Below are 25252 nucleotides of genomic sequence, written 5' to 3'. Positions count from 1 at the left end.
AGGGCTCGCCCTTTTCCCATTCTCTCTCACTCACCTGATACACCCGAGTATGAAGTATCCAGGTTGCTGGACTCCAGGTACCGCAAAGGGCGCCTGGAATACCTGGTGCATTGGAAGGGTTTTTCCCATGCTGAGGACTCTTGGGAACCAAATGCACACATCCATGCTCCTGTCCTTCTCCGGAAGTTTCACCGTTTACATCCCGGTAAACCGGGTGGCCTGGGCCTTGGCGGGGGGCATGCTGTCATGCGCCGCTTTCTCACCTGGCGTCTTTGGCCCCGCTGCCGCTTACGGTCTTCCTGATTGCCGTCACGTTGATGCTACGTTCACTAAGCGGTCTAGCCTTGCTCCGCTAGGATGACGGTAGTGGTATTTAACCACTCCTCTCCTTGGGTCCAGCGCGTTGCAACCTTCCACGGTCAGCTGCTTTTCCTCGCTGCCGCGGTCTTGCTACACGCTGTTTTCCTCTTGCTCCTCGAGCCTTTCCTCTTGCACCTTACTTACTCTTCCCGGTCCTTCTCCGGTCCCCGCCTTCTGCTCTCTCCCTCCTCCCTACTTTCCCTCCTTTGTGCCTGGCTTTCTGCCTTTGGTTTTGTTTACCTTCGCTTCCGGTGTTTGCTGGAGTGTACATTTCCTAGTGGGTCCTGTTGCTGCCTTCTCCCGTTGATCATCTGCTTACACACACAGCTACCATCAGGTTACCTGCCGGTTCCAGGGTTTTTTTTGCCTATTCTGGCTTTTTTCCCCCTTTTTTTGTCCCTCCCGGGAGGGGGACACGGTCAGGGCGCATTTACACGCTCTCACTGTGGCTTCCTCTTGTGGGAGACACGCTCAGCCTCGGAAAAAAGAAAAGGACTACACGGCCCATTGAGCGCTCAGCCCAGTTGAGGAGGATTTCGACTCCACAGGTGAGGAGGTTGAAGAGATAAAAAAGGGTTCTACAACTGTATTAGAAGTTGGTGCTGACAATTACCTACAAATCACTCCAAGAGAGAGAATGGGTGCTATACTAGCGCGTGAATGTTCAAAATGTCTTTGCTTATTAGACCCGCAGGGTAACCTCCCCTCATTAAGTTCTTCATTCCATGGGACTCTACTAGCCTAATATAGTGGTGACCCCTGTCCTGCAGCAGGAGCTGGACAAGATTGTACGCAGGGATGTACTACAATGGTGAACATTGGACTCCTCTAAGTTGAATAGCAGCATGTACGCAAATCAGGGTGAAACCAAATGTTAAAGGTCTACAGATAGTAACATGAAACATAGTGTCAGCGAAACGGCAGTTCACAGTTGATCCCTCTCCGTTTTCCATCATACTGGCCATATCCTGAACGTTCTTGGGTAAAAAGCAATTTAAAAAACAAGAAAGAGCCATTGCACAATGTCTTACTTTGGCTGTAAAGTGGTATACTCTGTGAAGGCAGCAGCACGGCGGCTTCCGGCATGTGGAAAGAAAGCAGCCGGCGCAGGCGGACATTTCAAACGTTAATGATTATAGCTTGTCAAAATGGCAGTAATTGGGAGACTGGAAACGTCAGCCATCTCCTACAACCCAGACCTGCGATGAGCACTTATAAATAGGCCAGCGTTCACGGGCGCATGCAGAAAAAGTTGTCCGTTTTTGCACAACGAAGGGTATGACACACAGATTTCAAACGAAAGGGATTGCCAAAGGAGCTCCGTGGTGCGAGCGCGCGGGCCACTGAAGGTTTCATACTAAATAAAGGGGTGCGCAAATCGAGGCCCAACCTGCACATTTAGGGCCATGCTTGTTGTAAATTCGGTAATCAATTTGTTTTGGTCCCGAACAATTCTTTTTCTGCTGGAAAATAAACACTATACCGATTTTTTTTTTTGCCACGATATTTAACTTTTCTATTTTAAAATATGTTCTGGGTGAAATTGTTTTGCCAAATGGTACGTTAAACCGCGATTCAGAAGGGTTTTTAAAAGAAAACGTGTTCAAGTTTAAATGGCACTGTAAACTGCTTAAAAAAAAAAAAATTCAACTGCAACTAATGGAGAAAAAAAATGGAGAATCGTTTGGGCACTAGTTCAGTGCCTTCTCCATGTAATGGTTGCTTTAAGAACACACAGAATGTGCTTTCTATACTGGTTAAAATGGCCTAAAACTTCATCATGTTGGTTCTCATAAAGTGGCAACATATTTGCAGGGTTCACGGGGATGCATTAAATAGGAAATATTCCAGTTTTGTAAAATTGTTCACCCAATCTTTTTAATCTTTTTTTAAATTGCCCGTCTTGGGTTGAAGGAGCCATGTATAAAATAGGCTGCTTTATAAGATAAAGACCATTTTCTGGAGCAAAATACTTGAATTTGGCCTAATGTATGTACCCACTATGCTTTGCTCTGCTTTGCTCATGGGGTTCTGAACTGGAAGGTGAACTTCCAGAGATGGCTTCTAGGTGTCACAGTGGCATGCGTGACTTGGCTCCAAGGGCTTATTCTAAATTATTGACTACAATTAACAAATAAAGTTGGACTTCACTGGGTAACCTTGCCAAATTCTGCTTCTCTAAATCCAGCCTTACCGCAAGAAAGGCTGCGGCTAATGGCAAACACTGTTGCTAAATGGTCAGTACATCAGCTTCTGCCTGATGCACTCTGATGTTGTGGAGCTCAGCAATCCCTCAACAAAATGTTTTAAAGGGAAGTTGTCAGCTTCTTAAGAAAAAGCCGCACAGGAAATTCAGGAGATTTGGCACTTCAGGAGTAAAAGCTGAGCAGGATTTGAGCGAGTCTACCCGCCCCACCCCTTAATGAGAACGATATGACTTACAGTGCATGGATCCCCAAATAGAGGACTACATCAAAGTGGAGACATGCAAATGAATATCCCAAAGGCTATGGAGTACCTCAATTAAAAAAATGTGCACAGGGATGTGGGCCCCACTTGCTACTCCAGAATGGGAAGCTTCACAAGGAGGCTATGGACTTCGGTGCTTTCTAATAGAGGAGGCATTGCACAGGACGCGAGGAAACCAATGCCACTCCTTTACAAGAAGCCCCAGAGACGTGAATGAGGTCTTCCGATTCCCATTGAGAATCAGATGATAAAGGAGGTGCGCCAGTCCGGTCCTCGTGGATTAGAAGCTGCAGAGGCATGTGACCTGGAAGCTGCCAAGATCCTCAACGAAAGGTTGAAAATGGATGTGAAGACCTGAACGTCGTCAATGAGGTGAAGTCACAGAGGACTTTGACGGAGGCATTTATATTCTCCCAGAGAATTAACACTGATATTTAAGACCTCAGCTGTAATAGGATTCTAGCAGCGGAACTTGGGTGTATGCCCAAGGAAACTTAACCGCCCAAACAAATTGATATATCGTCTGTTTGTGTACTTCCAGTAGCACACGTAGGATACCACATGAAAGAAACCAATAGAAACACAGCTTTTTTGTTTCCATATAGAGGGCAGATAATTACAAAAGTAATTTTTATCCCCAATAACGTGGGTTTTGATCACCTTGTGGTATTCATCTTGTAATGCCAGTGCTGTTCTATGAAGCAACGCACACACTAACAAACCACACTCCGTGCACAAAGGAAGCACTTCATGCTACCCAGTTTGCAGAGATGCTCTGAGCAAGTGTATTCATTCAAAAGAATTAGTGAAACCACACCATTCGAATGGAAATGGCATGTACTGTGTGGCACTAACCCTTTCCTGTGTCAGACCGAACATGCAGATGTCAGTTTCTTTTATTCTGTTAAAAGTAATAAACTGTTATGAAGTGCTCACAATTTTGGTAGATATGATGAGTGAGGGACAGGGCAATGATGCCAACATTGTACACCCAGTTACCCTGGGGTTCGGTGCGACCTACAAATAAATAAACAAACACCTACACTCGCTTCAGATTAATTATAGAGCTTAATTCAAGACACCATGCATGATCTAAAAAGCCCTGCAGCGTCATCACTGGGGTTGTTCAACCTTACCAGCCTACAGGAGGTCAGAGAGAAACCAAAAGGGAATGTAGTCTCCAAGCATGCCACCAGGGTCAAGAAATATAGACACTGTACATTCAGGGCTTCATCCCTCTATATCATTCTCCTGCTACAGCTTCAGAGACAAACTTTGTGAAACTTAAGACCCACATATTTCTCCATTCTCCTCTGCCTTTGACAACTTCAACTGTGATGCCTTTTCTGTCCTTGCCATTTCTCGAACGCTTTTACTCATTTTGTGAACACTGTTCTCTTCTAAATCAGATGCCCAAGACAGGCAAGACGACGACCCACGTTGCATGGATGAAATGTTTAGCCTGGCTCACATCAGCCATCTCTTTGTATTATACCACTCCACCCCTTGACCTTCTGTGTTAACCCCTCCCCAAAGCACTTAGATTCCATTTTGAGGATGTATCCTCCTCACTCCCCCAGACTGCACAATGTCTTTCCACTGTCAAGTCTATGAACCTGGCCTTTGGGCTTACTTGCAAATGAACCCGACCACCTGTCCCCTCCCCTTCACCCATACCCCTTGAACTGTCTCACCTCTGTCCTTTCCCTTTCAGGATCAGTAACAGACACTTTCGGATCATTGTCTAATAACCCCAACCCACCTGTGCGCTCCCCAATCCTGTGTAGGTCTTGACTATGTCACTTACATTCAAGATCAAGAATGCCACCTACGGGTTGAGCAGTGTCTGTAACAGAACTTCCTTTTTCATCTGATATAAAATAAAATATAAATAAAAAATAAACAGTTTTTTTAGAGCAGGCTCACTTCAAAGCGAGAGCTGATGAAGGTTTACTAGTGAATGGATGCAGTAACCCATCTACAATGGCAAGGCAACACAGTCTACACTTGACAGTTTGTTCTGTGTGAATATCCTGTGTCTTGGCCTTGGAAACACAAAACATGGATTACAGGTTACGGCTGGTACACGTTGTCCTCAGAATTATGACATATGAATTACAATCAAAGGCAGTGGACGACACTGCCACGCCTGTGTGCACCACTAGGACCTACTTCACAACAGCTGCTGCCTTTGGAAAGCAAATCTCAAGTTGAGGTACCTGTCCATCGGGCAAATTCTGTTATACAAGCATCAAGGCCTTACACATTCAGAAAAAAAACCTTTAGATTACTTGATGCCAAGGGGTTGATCTTGAAACCAGACACGTGGCTGATAAAATTACAGTAGGTACTCAACATTAACTCCCCTTGTGTGCACGTGCTATGACTGGACACAGTATATCATTGTCAGTGGGAGGTGATATCAACGGCCTTGTCTTAGCCTCATACAATGTTGCAAATGTACGCAGTAGCTGATCTGATTGACTGCAACCATGTTTCAATAGACCGCTGCAGCAACGCTTTCCCACAGCACTTAAAAACACAGCAATGACGTATGAGGAGGACGTATGCCAAGAGCACTATCCAAGTGACCCTGGCAATGTCAGTTAAATGCGGAAAAAGGAAGAGCAACCACTTTAAGCATAACAACAAGGAGAGAGAGAGAATTGTTGTGAATACCGATGCCATAACATACATTATATATGTGGAGAAAAAAAACAGGTTTTTTTAAAGCAAAGTTACTATCAAGAAAAACGTTGGGAATGCAAAGAAAAGCTGAAGTCAGTCCAAAAGGTATCAACATTTACAGTCTTCAAACATTGAGAATGATAATGTGAAGGTACCAACACTAATATCCAAATGAAACAGTTCCCCAATTTAAACACAGTCCACGCAACTACAAATATACCGTCAACAAAAGCAAGACTGCACAAGATGCACTTTAACCACCGAATGGGTGTGCGCTATAGCATATATTTAATGTAAAGGTTGTGATGTAGTGCGAGTTAGAAGTTGATTATTCAATGTGGCTTTTACTGTAGCTACCTTAACATTGCCAACATTTATAGACGTGACATTGTGTTACCTGTGGAGTGACACTTTTTTGTAGACCGTACCACTGACAGATTTAAAAATCGGCTTTATTGCCACCGATTTCTTGCTATTTTCTTTTTTTTGTTTGTGTGTGTACGTGTGCATATTCTGTGCGCGAGATGCTTGCTTATGTTCTTTTCAAAATGGCTATTGTGGTGAACAGTGTTAGAGGTATGATCCTTTTGTGGGGTTCATGCGTCTCTGGCTACTATGCAGATTTGCAATCCACAAGTGCATGAGGCAGAGGGCAAAAGTTCAAGTCCCTCACAATCTCAATTCTATGCATACACACAACACACCATTTCTCACTCGCCAAATGTCCCTAGCAAATGGCTATTGCAAATGTTGCACCCAGCATGATGGCGATCTGTATTTGTAGGCCATAAGGTCTTGGCCTACGGTGATCAATTGTTTTCCGTTACGCGCATGATCCTTGCCTGAGCGTACCACGCTGAATTGTATTCCACGTTGGGTTTGGTCTGTACATACTGGTCGTCCTCATTGTCCAAGCCTAGCGTGGCCAATTGTATTTCTCCTTGACACCTTATGATCCTTGCATTTGGTTCATAACTCTTGTATATGGCATTGTACTATGTGCAAGTTATTCCACACATACTGTTCTCGGTCACGGTGTCGATATGTTCAGCACTTGCGCCATCTGCAAGCGTGCATTACTTACTACACTTTTACAACGCATGTACAAATGTATGTAAACTGTTGGATTTTGGAAAGTGATTATCTTGAGTTTGGCTGGTCCAATATTGATGCTTCCAAAAAGCACCAGTACCATGTTAGGGATTTTAAGGGTGTGACAAAAATCAAAGTTGACAATTTCGGCACATGCAACCTTCAAATGTGTCATTTTCAGGGAAGGCAAGTCTATGGAAAACCCAATGTAAAAAAACTCCTGTTTTTCAACGTTATTTTATTTTATTTTGTTTTACAAGAAAACTGTCCCATAAGTGTTCAGATGTAGCCAGATTAATTGATTGCCAAATTTGTTGAACTTTCATAGCTGAGGGTAAAACTACAAAGTAAAACGATTTCTCATTTTCCGTTACCATACCATATTTAAAGTTTCACGTAATCTTATAGCATTTACTAATGTACACATATTTTAGAATATAAATATACACATTTTCAAAACTACCAATCTTATGTCTTCTACGGGCTTTATAAAAGGACTACACAATGATTAAAACAATGGGCCTCATTACGACCCTGGCGGAGTGGGTTTACGCCAGCGTTATTCGCGGCGGACCCGTCCGCCCTACTACGAGTTCCCGTAGCGCCATGGAACGTTTTCCGCCTGGTTTTTCCGGGCGGAGAAATCCATGGCGCTACGGGACCTTGTTGTTAATTACGCCACCGTATTTTACGGTGGCGCAATTAACGCCTTCCCCACTCCCATTATACCCTATGGGGCAAAAATGGGAATGGGGAAGGGTAAAATGGGGAATGGGGATTTACCGCCCCGCCAGGGTCGGAATGGGGCGGAAAATCCGCCAACCTCCATGGCGCTATCGGCAGCTTTCCGCCGTGCTCCGCGGTGCATTTAGCACCGCGATTTCCGCCAGGGTCGTAATGAGGCCCAATGTCTTTCAAAGTCAGTGCCGCGCCAATCAACTTCAAGGAGAAGTTTGTCTCAAAGGGAGGACAGCCTGTAAGGAGCGCTTGAGAAATTGTGTTTACTGCTTCTGGTTTTCAGACAATTAGGAATAAAAATAATGTTTCTTTTTTTAATTATATGATAGTATTACATCACAATCATCTGCAACTGTAATATAGAGACAATAATTTGCCTATATAATACTCATTATTCTCATTAAATGGGTAATTACGTTGTGAGGGGACCGCTTACTTCTTGCTAATGATTATCTCCATCTCTCAGAGGAATTTCGGAAAAATTAAAGATCAGCTGGGATCCCAGCCAGTAGTGTTTTGAGCTTTTTGATTGGAGCCTGCCTAATTCAATCCAAAGCATACACAGAAGTGACAAGTTCTGCCTGTGCAGCTAAGAACATATATACATGTACACCGGTTGGCACCATTAGTTGCAAACCGGATTCTTCCTTCAGTCTAGCAATAACTAAAGAATACACAGACGGTCCATTAAGTACTAAAGCTGAAAAATATTTCAGACTTTGGGTGGTAAAGCGCATATTAAGAAGCAGTCGATGAATTATGACGTTTCATTAAGCCAAGGAACAGGGGATAAAAAGACAAAAAAGGAGCATGTGGACAAAAACATGTCAGGGACCACAAAAAGCATGGAACTCCATTAGCAAGCATCACTTTAGCTCTATTACGGTGAACTGAAAGAGTTCTCACAAGTGCATTTTCGAAGAATAAATAAAACATCGATCCTACTGGTGTTTCTCTTTTTATTGTTCGAACAACCAACTGCTTGCCCCTACAATTAGTGAAATTTGGCACAGATTTGGCTGTTTTGAATAGGAGTATTGACAAAGCGCTATAGGCCTGTGTCTGTTTTTGCTAGAAATGTGCTTGAATAGACAGTTCTGGTACTGTTCGGTATTTTCATAACAAAAGCAACAATACAGCGGTCTTCCCGTTAGTAAAAACGAGACGTGGACAGCAAATGCCAAAAGGCGACACATTTGGCCGTGAATAGATCACACACAAAAACATAAAAAAACAAAAAAGGAGAGAATAACTGAGGAATTTCTTTAGAGGATCGTTTAGGGTGTCGATTAGAGTACTCCAAAAAAATGCACAGCATGCTAAGATTTGAATGTACAGTTAACTAAATGGAGCCTATTGCAGGTAACAAATCATTATTTTAGGCTTCTATTTGGCTGAAATGGGAAATTCATTACAGGTTTTGAAATCGCTGCTGTTTCAGAAACGACAATGGCGAAACATTTAAAAACGGTGTCGTATGTTACTCAAAATTGACCACCCACATAACGGTATTGGTGAATGCAACTAAGTCCTGCTGCTACAATCAGTGAAACCAGGTTAAAGCTTTGCAACCCATCACTGTCCACTCGCTCAGGATAAATGAAAGCACTGAACTTCAGGACCCCATGAGACACCTCTGGTAGCAATCCAAGATGGAAGGCATACATACATTTGAACATACCCATGTATCAACAAAAGCTTGTTTTCTAAAAGAAAAAAAACAAACGTAGCTGCATAGCTTCTGTTTAGAGCCTACAAAAGCCTACATGGCTCGATAACAACATCTGCCAGGAGACACCCTTTACTCCTTTGGTCGGGTGGTGCCTTACAAACACGCCTACAAGCCATAGGGCATCATTCCGAGTGTGGCGGTCCATAAACAAGGGTGCTGGGACGCTTACTGGCACCCTTGTTTCCGGACCGCCACTGTACGAGTCTGCCTCCAGGGGTCATTGTTTCCATCTCCCCACTCCCATGGAGTCCTATGGGAATCCACGGGAATGGGGAGTTACCGAATCTCCCGCCCGACTTCCCGCACCGCCGGGACTTGTAATGGCCCAGAGGTACCGGTAAGTCAGACGGCGGATTCTGTGCTTCCGGGCTGGCGGAAAATTCTGTTTATTAAAGTGTATAAATAAGCATACATTTCAAAGCAAATTATGTCATATATAAGGGACAAAAAGTTATAAATGCAGCTTGTTTGGGTTATATTTGTTACAGGTTAGGTATACATAGTTCCCCAAAAGCAATTCCTGTTTACTGGCTAATATGCTTATCAAATCTTTTTTTCGATCTCTGCAGGGACGAGAATACCTTTATCAAGGAAATTCATATTTTGGCTGCTAGCTTTCAAGACTCCATCAAAAAGCTAGAAACCAAAAATAAGAGTTAGCCTTATAACATAGATCATCCATTATTGGCTTTATAACCCCAAACTGCCAAGACCACAGAGTATCAGCACAACACATTGATGCAGAGACCCATTTGATTAGTGAGAAAGTTACCTCCATGGATGGGCAGAGGGGCCAAAACCAGCCCTTTGGCTTCCGCTTTGGGCGAGTCCAGCCCATAACGTCCCCCGTCAATCCTCAAATGCATGGGACCACTGCCTGGCTCCAAAACTGTCACATTCACCAAAGCGTTGTAATAGTCTGCATTGGGGTTCTCCGCCTCAGCCAATGGGGTGCCAGTAGTTATCCAAAGCAGCCATGTGGGCAGAAAGAAGTGCAAAGGCCATACAGGCCCTTTGAGATTCATTGTCGGCCAATAACAGTGCAAACAACACAGACAAAAAGAAAAATGTGAGAGGGCTTCTAAAGCCAAAAATACAAAGTGTCTTAACAAATTCCCAGTGAACTGAATAAAGGTTTAATGTTTTAAACCAAAGGTAACCTTTACCAATTGTGACTCAAGTCTTACATTCTTGTAGCACACAGGAAATCCCAGAGAATCCAGGTTAGCACAGTGTCTTAATAGAAGCTGAAAGCGCAAGAATCGTCAAAATTGTATTTTATATAGTTTTTAAAAAAGGCAACACGTTTTATTTCATCATTCGACCTCAGAACAAAATCCCATGACCATGCATTGTGTTAAAAACTTAATTTCGTCTTTCATGGCTGGCTGAGCCAAGAACAGCTTTTATCAGAATAATGTAGTAGAAGGATGCAGACTTGATGTTGAAAAAAATACATTATTTGCTTGCTGCCATAGACAAAGACGCCATGGTCAAGAGCTGAACGTCTTGATGGAAGAAAGCTTATTCATGGAAGTTTCCTTGAAGGGGTTGGTGGTTTTGTCCCAGCAGAGGGGTCTTTGGATGCCTGTGGTGGATCTAGAATGGTTGATGTGAACATTGACCAATATCGTTGTGGTATCAAAAGTTGTGAGATTAGTGGAAGGTGGCACTGGTGGTCCAATTTGAATATGGCTTTAGTGTCCTTGGTGGAAAGTGGTCTGCAGTTAAGAAGGGTTGCTTTGGTGGAAAGTAATGATTCTGGTGATCTTGACAGAAGCTGGTGGTCGTATTCTTAGAGCAAAGCAGATTTATGAGCGTTGATGGTCTAAGGCAATTCTGGTGGTTTTGGAGAGATTGTCACACTTCGACCAAAGGGGGCTCTAGCTAGTGGTTGCAATCCAAGGTGGCTTTGATGAATTTGGTGGTTTTCATCCAAGGCAGTGTTGGTGGGTTTTATGTAAAGTAGCTCTAGAGGCCAGATCAAAATGATCCACAGGTGACTTTCGGTGGTATTTGTCCAGTCTGGCTCTGATGGGATTAGATCAAGTTAGTACGAGGTCCGATGGCCGTGCAATAATGCAATTCTAATGGATGCTCACGAACGTAGTTGTGAACTACTAGTGAACTCCACTGATCTCGCATACCTCGGTTCAAGCAGGAGCTACCTTTAATGGCTTCTGCCCAAATAGGCAGGTGGATGCATGAATGCAAGCTTTAAAAAAAAAAGCCCGTACTATTCTGCCCTCACCCCCTTTTGTACCTTGAGCACTTCATGGCTCACATTGGTACTCTGGTGCTGCTTGCACAATTCTTGCGGGGTGGCAGCACGCCCTGGGAGTGAAAAGCACGGGTCGCAAGTCCGCGAGGAAGCGCCGGGTCACAGCATCTGGAGGGGCTGGGGGCGGCACTGTGCACGGCCCCTGAAGAGAAGGGTCACACACGCAGAAAGGGGCTGGGGGAAGACGTTCCAGTGTTAGGCTCACTATCTGTATGGCAACTGGTTACCCCCCTGAAGGGGGGGGGACAGACTCCCAGGTGGGGGAAGGAGGGGTTACGCAGTGATGCAAGTGGTGTCAGAAAACCTTTGTTTCCTCCGTTTCCGCCTGCCTCCGCCAGACTGCGCTATTCTTGCTCTGCTCCTCGTCTTCCCTGGTCAGGGTGAGGTCCCCTCCACCGGTGTCCGAACAGCAGCAGTTCCTGCTCTTCAGCGCGCGCCGCCCAGACAGCAGCAGCAGCAGCAGCACCAGCAGCCGGAGCGCCGCCTCAGCCAGCGGCGGGGCGCACGCGCATCACTGGCAGAGGAATGCACCAATGCACTTCTGGATGAGGGAGGGGTTCTTAAAGAATATAGCTCCGGTCGTCATCCGTCCCCCTTTTGGGTGCAGGTAGACTTCGCACCTTTGCTACATGTACTGTTAAGTCCATGTATGCCCCCTTCCCCGTTTGCTCAGCAGATCACGCTCCTCCCTATTCATGGCCCATTGGTAGGGTCGACGGGAGGCATTTCCTCTGGTTCACGCACCGTGGTGGAGCTCAGACTATCTCGGACGGGCTCATCTAGCAGTCGTTGGTGATACTTATTCTGAGAGCTCACAAAAAATCATGCGTGGAGTATGCCATGTCAATTAACAAGCCATTGATCTATTCTGTTCTTACTTTATAGTTAGAAGGTTGTTTTTCCCTGTATTGTTTTAAAGACATATATCATTTACAGTGTTTGGAAAAATCAGGGAAAAGAACCAGGCTTAGACTGGCCCACAGGGCAGTGCCCCAAGAGCTGGCCAAACATGTGGGCCAGTTTCCGGGTCACAGCAATGAATGGCTGCACTATGCAGCTTGCAGTTTTAACCAATGGTACTGGCCAACCTGCTATACAATTCAAGTCGTTTGTTAGGAAAAATCTTTAACCCCTTCTGGGACAAGATGGAATAGCTGATACTGGAAGGGATCTGTCCTAGGGGTGGTGACCTTACATTTTATAGGGAGAGCTAGGCCTGATTCGTTCCAGGCCAGCTTGATTCACTCTCCTGCCTTATGCCTGAAAGGTTTTTGACCCAGAAAGGTTAGGTGAAGGAGGTTGGCTCACTGAGACATCGCCTCCTTATAAGTCTGCAGCCATTGCTGCCACATGCCTACCACCAAAGTTATCTTCTCTGAGGCACATTTATTTATTTTGTTTATTTAACATTTGTATTGCGTGCCAAACCCTGAGGTATCAGGGCGCTGGTTACATGAATAGTACGTAGAGATAGAGGATTACAGAGATGCATAGTTGCACCGATACAGGTACAGAGATACAGGAGTGTAGAGAGAGTCCAATACAGAAATATAGGTGCTGGGAGAGAGATAAACACAGAGCTATAGGTGCTGGGAGGGAGAGGGCGGTGGCGCAGAGAATGGGAGGAGAGGGCGCGATCTAGTGTCTAGGTTTCACTCGGCTATGGTGTACTGAGAGAACAGGAAGGGTTTGAGCTACTTGTGGAAGATCCCATGTGAGGGTTCTGCTCTTAGTTTGTGTGGGAGATTGTTGCACTGTCCTGCAGCGAGGGCAGGGAAGCTGGCACCCCCAACTTTTTTCAGTCTGTAGTGTGGGATGGTTAGGCCGTTGGAGTGGATCGATCAGGTGGGTCTGGAAAGTTGCATTTTTAGTATTTTCTGTGCGAGATATCTAGGTGTTTTGTTGGTTATGCATGTATGTGTGATGGTTTGTGTTTTGAAGAGGATGCGCTGCCTACTGGGTAGCCAGTAGGCCTTTTCTGAGATGTGTTGACGTTTTGGAATGTTAAGTGCGGCTCTGAGGGCCTTGTTTTGAATTGCCTGGAGTTTGTTAAGGTTTCGTGTGGAGGTGCCTGCAAAGAGTGCATTGCAGTAGACCAGCCTGGACCCTATGTGGGCCCTCGCACTCGTGAGGCAGCTGTCTTGGGACAGGAATGGTCTAGAGGCGAGAATGAGTTTTGTTGTGTATGCCACTGAAGTGGCGATAGCACGGACCTGTCTGTTCAGTGATAGGGCTGTGTGCAGGTATACTCCTAGTGTTTTTACGACGTTGAAAACTGGTATGGTAATACCGTCAATGGTGAAGGCTTTGGAGTTGTCGGAGAACATCACAGGTAATGCCATATGCAAACATTGGCTCCTTCTTGCAGAGTTCCACCACGAGAGTATAGTTAGCCCCTTCCTTGAGGAGAGTGAGCAGGACCTGAAAAATCTCAACGATAGATTGAGAATTATAAGCTGCATATAAACTGGCCCTCATGTCACACGAAAAGGCAGCAAAGCCCTTCTTGCAGGAATCCCACAACTTGTCCACCTGATCTGGAGGAGCATATTCCTTTGAAAAGTCAGAGGTCTTGGTAGTAGTAACGGGTAGGGTGAAGTCAATCCTCAGAAGATTCAGGAATTTAGTTGCAAACCCCTGCAACTGATACATATTGGGCCAGTGCCTGGAAATATAAGCCTTTTCAAGATCAACCTGTTTCAAGCGTACTGTATTGCGCATAGTTTGGATGATGGAAGGCCTGGTGCAAAGGTCGACACACAGCGGCTATAGGAGTCAGTAGGCTCTGAGACAGTAGTTTTAGATATACCAATATTCACCAGTTCCATGGTGACCAGTAGGTGCATGGTAAACCCTTCAACCATCTCCCTTGGGAGGTACTTGGCAACTGTATCGAAAGACTCCTGATAAACCCCTCTCCATATATTTGCAAGTGGTGTCAGAAAACCTCCTTTGTTTCCTCTGTTTCCGCCTGCCACCTGACTCCACCAAACTGCGCTAGTCTGGCTCTGCTCCTCATCAGCTCTGGTCAGCGTGAGGCCCCCTCTCCATGTGCCTGTTGTTGCATCTGCTATAATTGGTCATTTTGACTATTGCACTTCTCTCTATCTCGCTCAAGCGGCGTATCTGCTCCACTGGCTGCAAGTCCTTCAGAATTCAGCCGCTAGAGCGTTCTCCGATTCTTGGTATCGTGTACACATTTCTCCTGAGGCCCACTTTGGCTCCCTATGGCTGGCAGAGTCAAATTTTTTTTTTTAAACTTCTTTTTTATTATTATTCCATTAACAGGGAAAAACAAGTACACGTCAACAATAACAGAAACAAACTTAAATCATAATTCCCACTCCCCCTACCCCAACCCCCCGTGGTACAGCACCAGCGGTCCTCCCTTCGCGCCGCCCCCCAACCGTTTTCTTATCTATAGATGTCCAGTAGTTTAAGTCTTTGAGTGCACCATTGTTCTCTAAAGTCCCCCTTCAAGTAATCCAAGGTTTACCCCAGTCTGCGTAGAAGGACTCCAGTTTGTTATCCGCGGCATATGTGGCCCACTCCAGAGAGACAATGTCCCACATTTTCCTCAGCCAATCCTGCTCTGTAGGGATCGAGGGCCCTTCCACCTTTGTGCGATGAGGGACATAGCCGCCAACGTGAATATCACAGACGCCTTGGTGCGGCCACGCTCTTCCGCTCCCTCCCCCTGTCCACTCCTCCCCATCAAAATTTCCCGAGGGTCCCGCGGAGCCCTCTCCCCCAAAGCCTGGGCTATTGCCCGCTTAAGTCCGACCCAGAAGGGTTGCAGAACGGGACAATCCCACCAGATATGTGAGGCCGTGCCCCACCCCCCACACTCCCTCCAGCACTCCCCCGGGAGAGCAGGGTTCATTGTATGAATTCGGGTGGGAGTATAGTGCCATCCCACCATGCACTTGTACCAAACCTCCCGGACCTGGATCGCCTTCCCAATTTTGGGGATCCGTGCCCACAGCCTCTCCCAGTCTTTCTGCTCCATTCGGACCCCGGAGCACCGCCCCCAGTCGGGCATATAGGTCAAGCTCACACACGGGCTGCCTCTCTCCAACTGCTTATATAAGTCTGAGATAAGCCCCCTAGAGCCCTCATGGGCTGTTAAAAACCTTTCAAAGTGGGTTAGGTCCCTAGTCGCGGCCTGCCTTATGCTCGGAGACATAACCCAATGCCTGATTTGGAAATACCGAAGCCTCTCCCTTTCTCCCAATGCAAACTCCTTTTTGCATTCCTCAAATGTTTTCACCCTATCCCCAATGAACATGTCCCTGGGGTTCTGCATCCCCCCTCCTCCCACTCCTGGAACGCCCCTCTCTCCATTCCCGGAGTGAAGTCCCCATTACGGAAAATAGGGGTAAACGGCAAAGGAAAGGTCGTAGTCCCCCACCTCTCTACAGCCCGATCCCAACTATGAACTACACTTTTCGTAATATCGCTCAAGTAAATATGTGAAGGGCGCAGCCGTCGTGGGAGCCAAAGAACCTCCCCCAGGTGATGAGGTGCCACCGCTCTGTCCATCTTCACCCAGTGCTTCAGATAATCCTTCGAGAACCATTCTCTGATTATCCTGAGCTGTGCCGCATCATGGTAGCGACGAAAGTCGGGGAAGGCTAGGCCCCCTCTCTCCCTGGAAGCCGTTAGTAACTGCCTGGATAGTCGCGATCTCCCCCCCCCCAGACAAAGCTCCTGATCAACCCGTCCAGCCTCTTGAAGAAGCTCTGCGGGACCCTCAACGGAATGGCCTGGAAGAGGTAGAGCACCCGGGGGAGTATCGCCATCCTGAGAACAGCCCTCCTACCCAGCCAGGAAATAGGTAGGGCACCCCACCTCCGTAGATCTTTTTTAATAGCTAAAAGAAGCGGCTCGTAATTTGCTCCATACCAGCCGGCTAGTGAGGGGGTGATCCTAACTCCCAAATACCGCAACCCAGAGGGGCTCCACTTGAACGGGGACACCTCCTTCACCTCCCTCGCATCCCCCACCCCCAGAGAGAGATTCATCAAATCTGATTTCTGGAAGTTAACCCACAAACCCGAGACTTCACCAAAAGTGGTCAATAATGCTATGCATGCTGGGAGGGACTCCTTCGGATTAGTTAATGTAAGCAACATGTCATCGGCGAAAGTCGCTACTTTATGTTGCCCCCCTCCGAATGGGATCCCCCTAATTTCTACGGTTTGACGTATCGCCAGCAGGAGAGGCTCTAGGTATATGGCATAGAGTAAAGGGGAGAGTGGACACCTCTGTTTCGTCCCCCTCTGAAGCCTACACGGCCGGGACATCTCCCCATTGACCAGGATGCGTGACATGGGGTTTTTATAGTTAGCGGCAACCAGGTTAATGAAACCCTCCCCGAGCCCCATTTTCTCCATCACCTGGAATAGGAACGACCACTCCACCTGGTCGAAAGCCTTCTCGGCGTCCAGCGCCAAGAGGATCGCCGGAGTGGCCGTCTTACGGGACTTCTCCACTAGATGAGCCACCCTCCTAATGTTGTCAGCGGTTTGCCGTCCCACTACGAATCCCGACTGATCTTGGTGGATTAGTGAGGGAAGGTGTTTTTCTAGTCGCCTTGCCAGAATCTTTGTGAAGATTTTTGCCTCTGTATTGATAAGGGCAATGGGACGATAAGAGGTACAGTCCTCCGGGTCCTTCCCCGCCTCATGAATAAGGGTGATCTTAGCCTCCTCCATCGACTGGGTAATTCCGCCTTCGGCGCCAAACGAGTTAAACAGCTGTGTCAGATGCGGGACCAAAAGGTGGGAGAATGCTTTGTAAAAGGAGGTGGGGAAGCCATCAGGTCTGGGAGCCCTATTCCGGGGGAGAGAGACAATAGTTGCTCTCACCTCATCCTCCGTAATCGGATGGCCCAGCTCCTCACCTACTTCCCTGGATACCTGCGGGAGGGGTAAGCTCCTCAAGAACTCTCTCTTCTGGGGTAGCGCCGGTCCCTGGGAGGAATAGAGGGCCTCGTAGAACTCCACTAATCTCTCCTTTATCTCTTCAACACGGGTTAGTCGTCTACCCCCTAGATCCTTAAGGGCCATAATTACCTTCCGTTCCCTTTGTCCCCTCAGAAGGCAGGCTAGCAGAGAACCTGCCTTGTTAGCCTTAGCGTAGAAGGTGTGCGTCGCCCTAAGCATGGCCTCTTCCGCCTTCTTATTTCTCAAGATCCCCAGCTGGCCCTCAGCCAGCCTGTACGCCCTAAAAACCTTCCTCGTGGGGGTTTCTCGCAATTGGAAGCTAGCGGCCTCAACCTCCCGCTCAAGCTGGGTTTCCAAACCTCTCAACGCTTTATTCTTCTCTGCCTTCAGGGCAATAAGATCCCCTCTCAAAGTAGCCTTGAAGGCGTCCCACCTAGTACTCAGACTTGTGTCCGAGGCCGAGTTCCGCACAAAAAATTCGCGAATCCTGTCGTCCAGTTCCCTACTTATCACGGGGACGCTCAGAAGCTCCCCTGGGAATTTCCAACCCCACACCCCTGGCCCACGTCCCCCCAGCCTCAGGTTCATTTGTACCACCTTGTGATCAGAAATTCCTAGAGGACCCACCTCCACAGCTTCTACCTCTCCTATTAGACTGGACATCGGAAAGGAATGTGAAGCCCTCCTCACTTCCCCGTAATGATCGCCAGACATCGCGGAGGCCGGCCCCTGCCCATCTCTCCCTCAGCTGGATAGAGGCCACCACGCACCCCCTCCCCTCCTCCAGTCTGGAGCGGTCCTTATCCCTGTCCCACGCCAGGTTAAAATCCCCCATCAGAACCACCTGGCCCCTGGCAAAATTCTCGATGGTACTCAGGGTATCCCGTAAAAACTGGTCTTGGCCCACATTCGGCACGTATATGGACGCAAAAGTATAGCATGAGCCGATTATAGTCCCCCTTACTACGAAGTACCTTCCGTTGCTATCTCTGAGAACCTCCTGAAGTTTAACGTCAACCCTCCTTCCCAAAGCAAGTGCCACACCCCCCCTCTTGGTGGGGCCGGACACGAACCATATCAGGGGAAAGCCCTTAAGATGCAGTCGATCCTGATCCTGCCTCCTCAGGTGGGTCTCCTGCAGTGCGAGCACGTCCGGCTTGTGGGACCTAACAAATTGCTCCAGTTTCCTGCGCTTGAGGGGGGGAGTTGAGCCCCCTCACATTATGTGTTTGCCACCTCAAGTTAGCGATTGGGTCTGTTGCGCCATTGCCTGCCAGCCTTCCGGAGAACCAGGAAGGCTCCCGGTCACTGACCCCCCCTTTCTGTCTGATAAGGGCCTCAAGTTCCTCCCCCTCTCTTCCACACTCGCCAGCCTCCCGATCGCTAGCCTCTCAGGGCAACGCCCACACGCTGAGTGCTGTAACCACCCCCCAAATCTCCCCTCCCCTTCGCACCCCTCCTCCCCTTTCCCAAACTGGTCATCCCTCCCCAGCCCCTCCCTTCGCCCTCCCAACCCTAACTCGGAGGGCGATCCGAGTCCCTCCCCACCCTTCCCCGGACCTTCTTGTCCTTGCGTGATCCAAGAAATGCGCCCCCGCCCCCTCCCCATTTCCCCTAATAGCCAGTGTCCCACCACCCCCGTCTAATGCTCCATCCCAATTCGTATCTCCAGGGTCACCCCAGGACCGGCACCCCACCCTCATCCCCGTCCTGGGCGATCTCCTCTCTCCCCTCCTGGGGGCGCTTCCGGGCCGCTTTCTTCCTTGTTTAATCCCCCACAGTCGACCATGCCCATGGTTTAACCCTGTTCCCTTGAACCGCCTGGGCTCCCCCAGTGCCCCCCCCCCGCTCTCGAGGTCTAGGTGAATGATGTTTGCCGCCTCCTGCAAGGTTGTGGCCCTTCTTTGGACTCCCTCCCACTCGAACACCAGCCCAAATGGAAATGTCCATCTATACTTAACACTTTTTCTAGCAAGCTCACTGAGAACGGGTCGCATGGACCTCCTTTTCACAAGGGTACTGTTTGCCAGATCCTGAAACAGGGTAATCTCCTGGCCCTTACATTGCACTGGTTCACGGAGCCTCGCAGCCCGCAGCACTGCCTCCATTTGAGCGTGCCGTGCAAACGCAGCCAGAACATCTCGAGGTCTAGCACCAAGGCCGCGGGTGAGGCCGCCCACTCTGTGCACCCTGTCCAGTTCGATAACCTCGGGGTCCCCTTCGCCCAGGAGATCCTTGAAAATTCTCTGAACTTCACCCTTCAAGTCTCTGTCTGCTACCGACTCTGGAAGAAGTTTCACTCTAACATTGACCCGTCTTGACCTATTTTCAAGGTCCTCCAACTGAGTTTCTAGATTGCCAGTCGCTAGGTCCAAGCGATCGATAGCTTCCCCATTGGCCATGCCGTCCCTTTCCACTTCCTGCAGACCCCTTTCCAGTAGGTCCATTTTTTTCCCTAACTGGGCCACTTCCTGCTTCAGCTCCCCCAGCGCTGTGCTCAAATCCGATCTCAACATCTGAAATTGTTCCTGGAAGGTTTTGGCTAAAGTCTCTCCTAGGGCTTGCATCTCGCCCTTGAGGTCCGACCTCGTTAGCGGCTCCCAGCTCCCGGATTCATCGCAAGCCGTATGATTGTTGTGGTGCCAGTTGTTAACTCCATCGTTGCCCCCTGCATCCATAGCCGACCACATGGAGGGGAGGGTGCCCGGGGGGTCCCCCACTCGCTGGCCAGAGTGCGTCGCCCTGCTCCTGGGTCTAGAGGGCTGTCACGATTTTCGGTTATGTCTTCTTCTTCTGATGAGATGACAAGTTCTCCCCCTTCCCCCAACTCCTCACCTTCCTCTTTCTGCTTAATCCTTCCGTCCTTATGTCGTGGAGGCTTCTCTTTTTTCTTGTGAAGATAAGGACGCCCTCGATAGGATGCCACCGTGCCACTAAGATAGGGGCAACGGGGGTTATCCTACCGAGAACGCCTCACAGGGGGAAAAAAGCCGGAAGGCACAAAAAACCCCTAGACGTAGTATTGCAGGTGTAGGATCCCAGAAGATGAGTTAGCTGGAGAGAGTGCAATCCGATGAGCAGGCACCGAATCTGGAATAAGGTAGATCCAACGGACTCAGGGGATAATCACAGGCAGTCCAGTAGGCAGGCAAAAGGTCTGGCAACAGGTATGTTCAATGAGATACTAAGGATGGTCACAGGCAGTCCAGTAGGCAGGCAAAAGGTCTGGCAACAGGCAGGATCAAGTAGATACCGGGGAAAATCACAGGCAGTCCGGTAGGCAGGCAGGGGTCTGGCAACCGGTAGATTCAATTTGGAAAAAAGGGGAAAAAATAAGCAAGGATAAAAGGAAGGAAAGGAAAATAAGGAGAACAAGGCTAGACAAGGACGAGACCAAGCACTGGGCAGGGTGGAAAACAGCTGAGTGGAAAACAGCGAAACTAAATGCAGAAAGTCAAGAATAACACCGGGAGATGGAGCGGCAGCAACACAGGAGGAAACCCGGAAACGTTGCAACGCGTATGCGACCCGGAAGTGAGGATCTTTATACTTCCGGGTCACGGATGCGTACAACGACTAGAGCGGTAAACGGAAGATGAGGAGCGGAGTGCTACGGCGGACAGAACCGCCAGCGATTCCACTTCCGCCAACCCTGCCGCGGCATGACAGTATGCCCCCTCCTATGGAGACCTCCCCCCGGTTTCCCCGGATGAGAGCGAAAAAACTTGCGGACCAACAGTGGGGCATGTACCTGAGAGGCTGGTTCCCAAGAGTTTTCCGACCAGTGATACCCCTTCCACCGTATAAGGAATTCCAATCTTCCCCGGCGATACCGGGAGTCACAGATTTGGGCTACCTCAAATTCCTCCTGGGTCGAAGTAGCAGGCAAGGGGGTTTTCTTCCTTTTGCGAGACCAGATGTCTGCTAGAAAAGGTTTGAGTTGTGAGGCATGAAACACCGGGTGGACTCTTTGAAGGCTTTTGGGTAATTTTAGACGAAAGGCCACCGGGTTGATGACTTGTGTAACTTCGTATGGGCCCAGAAATTTAGGGGAGAGTTTGGAAGGGTGTGCCCATCGTGGTAGAAACCTTGTGGACAACATGACCTGAGATCCTACCCCCCAGTCAGGCACCGCTTTTCGATGTTTGTCGGCCTGGTCCTTATATCTCATTTGAGCCTTGCTAAGATTGTGTTTAGCCTGTAGGTGGACGTCTTTCAACAAGGCGAGAGTGGAGTCAACTGTGGGTAAAGAGGTAGAGACATTAGAGACCGGTAGTATAGCCCGGGGATGGTAGCCATAGTTACAGAAAAAAGGGGTGAAACCGAGAGTAGATTGGAAAGAGTTATTGTAGGAGAACTCTGCCAGGGGTAATAGAGAAACCCAGTTGTCCTGTTGAAGGTTCACATAACATCGTAGGTACTGTTCTAGGGTGGCATTTAAACGTTCCGTCTGTCCGTTTGACTGAGGGTGGAAACCTGATGTTAGAGCTCTCTCTATACTCAAACGGTTGCAGAGATGTTTCCAGAAACGAGAAGTGTACTGACTACCTCGATCTGAGATGATCTTCTTTGGTATTCCATGGAGACGAAAGACATCTTTGATGAATGTCTCGGTCATGGCTGCTGCTGTTGGTACCCCTGGTAATGGGGAGAAGTGAGCCATTTTTGTGAAGTAATCGATCACCACCATGATGCATGTGCTTCCTTCAGAAGGAGGTAAGTCCACAATGAAATCAGTAGATACAACTTCCCAAGGACCGTCGGGAACAGGATTAGGCCTCAAAAGGCCCAAAGGTCTTAGACGAGAACTCTTGCTGCGAAGACAGGTCACACAGGATTGTACGTAACTGGCCACGTCTTGGTGCATCACTGGCCAATAATAGTGCCTCTGTAGAAATTCCAATGTGCCCTTAATACCTTGATGACCCGCCTGTAAGAGTGTGTATTGAAAAGGATCACTCTTGACACGGGATGTGAACGTAATAACTTTTATTAAACTTGGAGTCCATAACGTTTTCTTCAGGCTTCAACAGTTTAGTGGGGGTGAGGTGAGAAGTTGGGACTTCCCTCGATGTTAAATGTCCCAGTACGTGTGGCAGGTCCTTCACCCCGGAGGTTATGTCTTTTCGGTGACCTGAATCTCACCGGGTACCACAAAGATAGAATAGATAGTATAAATGTCCTTAACTAGTTAGGGTCAGTGTTGTTCCCCAGCAACGACAATTGCTCCCTTAAAAGTCTACGACCCTCCTTTACATCTTGAGACCTCTTCGCCTTCTATTTTTACTCTTTGCCAATGTCCTTGCCTCTCTTGTTTAAACAGGCCTCTCCTCACAATTCAGACTCCTCTTGTTAACGTTTCTTTTCTAGATAGTCCTCTACCCTTCATATAACAGTGCGGGCACGTTTCACAGTCCTCACCTCCTTTAGGTTCTCCGCCTCCGCAGCGCTGTCGATGGAGCCAGGCCTCCTCCTCTTCGCCCTTCGCTCCTTGATTCGGGAAGATCAACTATCCCTCTAGGTCCTCGTTCGCTCCACGGCCTGCTTGTATCTTCAGCTTCTCCTTGATGTAACGAACCTCCCCTGTCTGATGGACGCCGTCGCGTCCGCCAACTTCGTGTAGGACTCCGCCGTCCCCGACAGGCCAGAGTGCAGGAGTGAACAGCGCTCAGCTGTTGGACGGAGCAACTGGGAGATACAGCTGACTGTCAGCGTCGGCTTCGTTCTTCAGCCTCTAAACCCAGGACTTCTCGGCGACGGTTCTCTTCTTAACTGGACTAAAAACTTTAACCCTTTTTCCTTAAAACATGCTCAACCGGAGCTTCCAACCTTTATATTGTCTCTTCCTAATAGGCCCATTCATACGCGGCCGTTTCCTCCTGCCGGTCTCTTTCCTCTTCACCGCTTTCAACCGCCTGCAGAGCCCAACCGCAAAACAAAAACAAAACAAAACAAAACATCATCCATCCACAGGATTGTTTCAAGAAAAGCACCCTTTCTTTTCCTGTTCTTTCCTCATTGGAGCATAGATCTGACTTTTCTTAGAAGACCCTCCCATCGCCACATCATCTCCTGCTGACATCACAATCCCCTCAGCTTTCCTGCCTGGAAGAGCCTCCCATCGCCACATCATCTCCTGCTGACATCACAATCCCCTCAGCTTTCCTGCCTTCCTGAATGACTGCACCTTCAGTTGATTGGCTCTGATCAATGCTCTGATCTGTCCCTTTCTCTCTTAAACTGTCACATTTCCCCTCCCTTAAGCCCTTACGCTCGGGAAGGGCATGTAATCTAGACAGGAAGTCTGCTTGAGACATCTTGCTCCCAGATTGGTGAACAGTCTGGAACGAATAAGGCTGCAACGACAGGAACCACCTCAGCACGCGTGGGTTGGTTTCTTTGTTTCGAGACAACCAGACTAGCGGCGCATGATCCGTAACTAGTGTGAACTTCCGGCCCAGTAAATAATATCTCAAAGAGTCTATTGCCCATTTTACTGCAAGGCATTCTTTTTCTATCGTTGCATATTTCATTTCATGTGGCATCAATTTCCTGCTAATAAACAGAATGGGTCGCTCGTCTATCCCTCTGTTCTGAAAGAGAACGGCTCCTATGCCTGTTCCCGATGCGTCTGTATGCAGATAAAAAGGCATCTCAAAATCGGGGCAGTGAAGAATAGCTTTGTTCGATAGAGCGTTCTTGAGGGCCATAAATGCTCCTTCAGTTTCAGGATTCCTCCACTCTCTTTTTGGTGGTGCATCAGATTTTAATAGATTTGTTAAGGGTGTTGCAAGCGTTGAGAAGTGGGGTATGAACCTACGGTAGTAACCCACAAATCCTAGAAATGCTCTAATCTGTCTTGTGTTTGCTGGGAACTGTACTTGCTGGATGGCTTCTACTTTCTCTCGTTGCGGACTGATGGTTCCTTGTCCCACATAATAACCCAGATATTTGGTATGTGAGTTTGCCATATTTGTCTTCTTTGGATTTATGTGTAAGCCCGCTCCCTTCAGGCTCCGAAAGACTGCCCCCAAATGTTTTAGGTGATCGGCCCAGCTTTGGCTATAAACCACAATATCGTCTAAATAGGCTCCCACATAACCTTCATGGCCCTTAATTAGGTGATTCATTAACCTTTGGAAAGTGGCAGGGGCCCCGTGTAAACCAAAAGGGAGAACGGTAAATTGAAACAAGCCGCTGGGTGTAGCGAAAGCAGTCTTTTCCTTGTCTTCGGGATGCAAAGGAATCTGCCAGTAACCTTTGGTTAGATCGATTGTTGTCAGGAACTTTGCTTCACCCAATTTCTCTAGGAGGTCATCGATCCTTGGCATTGGATATGCATCAAATTTGGACACCTCGTTCAACCTCCGAAAATCCATGCAAAACCGAATGCTCCCGTCTGGCTTCGGAACCATCACCAGAGGAGAACACCAGTCACTATGGGAAGGCTCCACAACCCCTAGCCGAAGCATCTCTTGAACTTCTTTCTCCACAGCTTGTAATCTGGCCTCTGGTAATCTATACGGTCTTATTCGTACTCTGACACCCGGATCAGTCTGAATGCGATGGCAAGTTAATGTCGTTCTCCCGGGCACTGAGGAAAACAAATCGGCATGTAGATCCAGCAACTCGGCCAGTTCCTTTTTTTGATAAGGGTCTAGCTGGGAGTTTATGTTTAAAGCCTCCCTACCGACTGTTTCCTCAGAAGTCGGTAGATATTCTGTTGTCCCTTCTTCCACATTCATCATGGCAATCATCACATCTGGTTCTACCCACTTCTTTAACAAGTTGACGTGGTAGGTCTGAAGCGGGATTTTATTATCAGGTTGGCGTACCTTATAAGTCACTGGTCCCAGTACCTTCTCCACCGTGTACGGGCCCCTCCACGACGCTAACATTTTGTTTTCAGAGGTAGGAAGAAGCACAAGGACCTGTTCCCCAACT

The 25252-nt window shown here is 48.0% G+C and overlaps 1 protein-coding gene across 2 annotated transcripts in view; it reads right to left on the bottom strand.

Moving 5' to 3' along the window:
- The window catches only part of RNF130 (ring finger protein 130), a 1130799-nt gene extending 1118809 nt beyond the window's left edge, over window positions 1-11990 (bottom strand). For both annotated transcript variants that reach the window (XM_069654089.1, XM_069654090.1), the window contains exon 1: window positions 9852-11990. In XM_069654089.1, the coding sequence (XP_069510190.1) occupies window positions 9852-10104 (253 nt within the window). In that variant the 5' untranslated portion in view covers window positions 10105-11990. The remainder of the gene's footprint in view (window positions 1-9851) is intronic.
- Window positions 11991-25252: the final 13262 nt, after the last annotated feature.

This window comes from Ambystoma mexicanum, chromosome 3q (assembly GCF_040938575.1).
Source record: "Ambystoma mexicanum isolate Mex_15411 chromosome 3q, UKY_AmexF1_1, whole genome shotgun sequence".
Lineage (NCBI taxonomy): Eukaryota > Metazoa > Chordata > Amphibia > Caudata > Ambystomatidae > Ambystoma > Ambystoma mexicanum.
This window is presented reverse-complemented; position numbering and strand designations above follow the sequence as displayed.